General features: G+C 37.6%; 1 protein-coding gene across 1 annotated transcript in view; it reads left to right on the forward strand.

Annotated features, from left to right (window-relative positions):
* Positions 1 to 5225, forward strand: part of zmp:0000001174 (retinoic acid-induced protein 2) — a 108314-nt gene extending 103089 nt beyond the window's left edge. Inside the window, exon 2 of the mRNA XM_034180565.1 lies at positions 3252 to 5225. Coding sequence (XP_034036456.1) covers positions 3329 to 4978 — 1650 coding nt within the window. The 5' untranslated portion in view covers positions 3252 to 3328 and the 3' untranslated portion in view covers positions 4979 to 5225. The remainder of the gene's footprint in view (positions 1 to 3251) is intronic.
* Positions 5226 to 5545: the final 320 nt, after the last annotated feature.

Consider the following 5545-nt stretch of genomic DNA (forward strand, 5'->3'; position numbering starts at 1 on the left):
AGTGATGTTGATAGTGCATATGAAACTTTTTTACAAATATTTACATCATTATATGATAAAAATTGTCCAATTAAACAAGACTACAGAAAACAAAAAATCCAAGCTCGACCATGGATGACGAAAGGGTTACGAAATGCATGTAATAAGAAAAATACACTGTATAGAGAATTCATAAAACTAAAGACTAAAGAGGCAGAAAATAGATATAAGAAATACAAAAATAGATTAACTAATATTATACGGGTATGTAGGAAGGAATATTATAGTAACATATTATATAATAACAAAAACAATATTAAAGGAATATGGGATATATTAATAGCATTATCAAAAATGGTAATAAAAAACAGAGTTACCCTCAGTATTTCATTGATAATAATGTCAAGAAGGAAAATAAGGATGAGGTAGTCAACGGTTTTAATAATTTTTTTGTAAATATTGGACCAAGCTTGGCAGAAAAAATTCCCGATTCCCAACCTGAGGATTGGGATAATAATCTCATAGAAAGAAATCCCTGTTCAATGTTCCTCACAGCAGTGGATGGAAATGAAATTATAGACATTGTGAATAATTGTAAATATAAAACATCTACCGATTTAAATGAAATTGATATGGTGGTGGTAAAACAGGTCATTGAATGGATTGTAGAACCATTAACATACATCTGTAACTTATCATTTCAAACCGGTAAATTTCCCAATCAAATGAAAATAGCTAAGGTTGTGCCGCTGTATAAGACTGGGGATAGACACCACTTCACAAATTATAGACCTGTTTCTTTGCTTCCACAATTTTCCAAATTATTAGAAAAGTTATTCAATAATAGATTAGACAAATTCATAAATAAACATAAATTACTTACTGATAGTCAATATGGATTCAGAGCACATAGTTCAACATCACTTGCATTAATAGAATCAGTTGAGGAGATTACAAACGCCATAGACCACAAATTACATTCAGTTGGAATATGTATAGACCTTAAAAAGGCTTTTGATACAATTAATCATGACATATTAATCAATAAACTTGAACAGTATGGGATTAGGGGGTTGGTGTTGCACTGGGTGAGAAGCTACTTAAGTAACAGAAAACAGTTTGTGAAGTTGGGGGAATATACATCATCATGCTTGGACAATGCTTGTGGCGTCCCACAGGGGTCAGTATTGGGTCCAAAACTGTTTCTAATTTATATAAATGATATTGTCAATGTTTCCAAAATATTAAAATTAGTATTATTTGCAGATGACACAAGCATTTTTTTGTTCAGGGGGGGATTTGCAGGAGTTACTGAGGAGGATCAGTATAGAAATGGGAAAATTGAAAATATGGTTTGACAGAAATAAATTATCATTAAACTTAAGTAAAACAAAATACATGTTATTTGGCTATTGTAATACAGACATACAGGTTCAGTTACAAGTCGAGGGGGTAGATATTGAAAGGGTACATGAAAATAAGTTTCTGGGGGTGATAATAGATGATAAGATAAACTGGAAGACTCATATAAAACATATACAAAGTAAACTGTCAAGAAGCATTTCAGTTCTAAACAAAGCGAAACATATTCTGGACCACAACTCACTCCGCATTCTTTACTGCTCACTGGTTTTACCATATTTACAGTACTGTGCAGAGGTATGGGGTAATACTTATAAAGGTACAACACAATCACTATCAGTAATGCAGAAAAGAGCTATAAGAATTATTCATAATACTGGCTATAGAGATCATACAAATCCACTATTTTTACAATCCAAATTCTTAAAATTCACAGACTTGGTTCATTTTCAAACAGTACAAATTGTGTATAAAGCAATAAACAATTTACTTCCAGCAAATATTAAAAATATGTTTTTTAACAGATCAGGGGATTACAGTCTGAGGGGGAAATTTAATTTAAAGCATCAGTGGGCACGAACAACATTAAAAGGTTTCTGTATTTCTGTCTGTGGGGTGAGGATGTGGAACAGATTGGGAGTGGGGCTCAAGCAATGTCCAAGCATGAACTAGTTCAAACAGCGGTACAAAAATATGGTTTTTTCTGGGTATAGGGAGGAGGAAGGGTAATGAGGGTTAGGGTGTTTTTGTTTTTTGCTTCGGCTTGTAAATATATAGTATTTTGTATGTAAGTAGGTATGTGTAGGTGTATATTTATGTTTGTGTATATATATGTGTATATATGTATATGTGTATATATGTGTATGTATATGTGTATGTATGTTGATGTGTATATGTATGTGTATGTGTATATATATGTATATATATATATATATTGATATCGGTTTAGGTGTGTAGGAATCTATGTGTATATGTGGCAAAGGGTATTACTGGTTGTGGGGAAGAAGGGGTAGGGATAAATAAGCTGATGCTTCACCCTACCCCTTTTCGGACATGTTGGGTACACAGTAGGAACTTTTTTGTTGTTGTCTTTATTGATCTATCTTGTAATTGTTGTTGTATCAAATGTTCGAAATAAACAGTTTTCATTCATTCATTCATTCATATATATGTGTATATATATATACATATGTGTATATATATGTATATATGTATATATATATATATATACATATATATGTGTATATATATACATATATATGTGTATATATATACATATATATGTGTATATGTGTATATATATATATGTGTATATGTGTATATATATATATGTGTATATGTGTATATATATATATGTGTATATGTGTATATATATATATGTGTATATATATGTATGTATATATATATATGTATGTATGTGTATGTATATATGTATATATATATGTATATGTATATATGTATATATGTATATGTATATATGTATATATATATATGTATATATGTATATGTGTGTGTGTTGAGAAGTTAATGGCAGACAGTATTTTTGATTGCTCATCTAAAGTTTGAATCACCTTATTTACTATAAATATTACTTCACCTTAAACTACAGTTTTCATTGATTCTTTTTTAAGGAACACTTAATCTCAAAATAATTTATATTGCAAATAAAAAAAAAAGTTATTTTCATAACAGTTGCTGCTGAGCTACTGTATATTAGACACAACAGTAGCATGTCTTCTGAGTGGATTCACTTTGAGGACAAATTCCACTCAAGTCTCTCACACTGTGAAAACCTCTAAGGGCATGTGGAATTATCTCTCTTATAAGATTTTTGTGTGTGTGTGCGTGCCTGAGTCCCTCTCTGGTGCTGATATTGTGTCATACACAAAATATTCTGCTGTCTGTTGCAGGACTGCTGAGGAGAATAATGGATGAGACCTGTCACTAGCACTGAAAGGACATTTTGAATGATTCTTCAAGCTAAAACATGGAGGGTAGTGATCATGTGTCCACAGCTATTGAACACACCCAGACTGATGTGTGTACCCCTGAGGTGGAAGGGGGTGGAGAATTTGCCAGTAAAGTAGAAAGTGGAGTAAGTCCATTAACTCCTTCTGATTCCTGCAATGGCAGTGCAGCAGCCGTGAGCAAGGGGAGGCTTTCCAATCTGGTTGAGGCGCCGGCACCTTCAGTCGTGAGTGCCACTGCTGATTCGCCTGGAGGTGTGGCTCTTAAAGTAGCCACAACTGTACTGCATCCAGTCTGTCTGGGAGACAACCCGCTGATGCTGCCCATTCATCTTCAGATGGCTGGAACAGCTGGAGCTCAGCTTGGCCAAGTGGGGGCTGCACCATACTTAATAAGCCAAAGCCCTGTTTCGCTACCCCTTGTACTGGACCAACAGGTGCTCCAGCACTTAAGTCCATCTGTAATGCCTCCAACTGCTAACTGCCCCTCTTTGTCACTCCAGAACAGCGTTCTGTGTCAGAATCCTTTAACATTCAGCTTGCCACCAACAGTAGAACAGAAGGGAGTAGGACCAGCACAAGATGCCAACCTCCTCTCTGTCATTCAGAACCCAGCCTTTGCAGCCATCTTACAGGACCTCTTCACATCCCAGGCCACGTCATCAACCTGTCAGTCACCAGGCTCTACCTTCTTCCCGCTTCCACCCTTGACACCTCCCTATACCTCCCCTCTGGCTCCTCTGGTTCCTCCAGCCACACTTCTAGTCCCCTATCCTGTCATCATTCCTCTGCCAGTGCCTCTGCCCATCCCTCTTCCTATTCCCATTCCAGTCCCTCAAACTGAAGATTCAAAGGGGAACATGACAACTCCGGTTTGCACTGTGAGCAAAAGCACTCAGACTTATCTGAAAGATGCTACCTCTCCTTCTTTGTTTTCAAGTAAATGGTTACCACCATTTCATCAACAAAATGTGTCCCAAACCTCCATTCCTTTAGAAGAAGGACAGGCCCTAGACCTTTCTGTTAGGACGTGTCCAGTGGAACCAAAACATGAATACCCTTGTCTGCAGGACAGTGTGCTCGATCTGTCAGTAGGTGGTGTGAGGAAAAAGTGTGTTCAGTCTTGTAACTCTGGTGAGAGAGAATTTGCTTTCCAGCATGGCCAAGATTCCAGTGGTACAACATTATCTCTGGGTGTTGAATGCACCCAGAGTTTAGATTCTAAACTCCTAGGCAGTCTAACTTCACTGGAGTTCAGCCGGCAACATAAGTGGGTGGTTGACAGCAGTGCGGGTACATCTAGCTCTCTGGGCCAGGAGGCGTCTCTTAGTGGAGCGGGAAACCTTGAGATAGTCAGCACCTCGCAGACAGCCAAGGTCATTGTCTCTGTGAAAGATGCAATTCCTGCTATCCTCTGTGGAAAGATCAAAGGCCTTTCAGGGGTATCTACCAAGAACTTTTCCATCAAACGGGATGGCAGCCGTGGTGCATCACTACACCAGCTGTATGGAGTGCCGTCCATCTCCCACAGGGAGCAACATGACCATAATGACCCGCTTAAAAAGGTCCCTAAAAACAGAGGTATCAAATTGAAGAAGGTCAGCTCACAACAGATCCATTTCCTTCCCATTAAGAAGCAGCGACTGGCAGCGTTGCTTCCCAGGAAGTGAAAGTGCTGAGTGGAGGGGTTAACTGTGGAGCCGCTCTGTGGACATCCCTCTGGAGCACAGTTCTGTAACATAACACACATGGAGGACATTCTGTAATCAAACATACATGCATGTCCAATCGAAGAAGCGATTGAGTCCAAATGTTGCAGATTCATGAATGTCTGTCATTGCTGTGCCCCTCATTAATGCACTGCTCTATAGTGTTATGTTGAACCGTTTTAAACTTAATGTTTTTGATTATGGCAGCTTTATAGGCTGTTTGTGTTTCTGTGGAGACTGTCATACATCTGAGATGTAGAACTACACTTTTGACAATGTAATTGGGTTCAACTTTTCATTTTGTGATTTGGTTCATTGTTTGTTCCCATGTGGAATTTTTATTGAAGCGCACTGAAAAACTAAAAACCTGATGTTTGAATTCATGTGGAGCAGATCAGTTGATAAGGAGCTGGTCTGCCAATATGTAGACGTGGGTTCAAATCCCAGTCTTGCAACTTGTATGTGTCCAATGTGTAGTCCACCCAGCTGTAAAATGGGTACTGTCCTTAGCTGGGGAAGTAACCTGAA

The sequence above is a fragment of the Thalassophryne amazonica genome, chromosome 10 (genome assembly GCF_902500255.1).
Source record: "Thalassophryne amazonica chromosome 10, fThaAma1.1, whole genome shotgun sequence".
Classification (NCBI taxonomy): Eukaryota; Metazoa; Chordata; class Actinopteri; order Batrachoidiformes; family Batrachoididae; genus Thalassophryne; species Thalassophryne amazonica.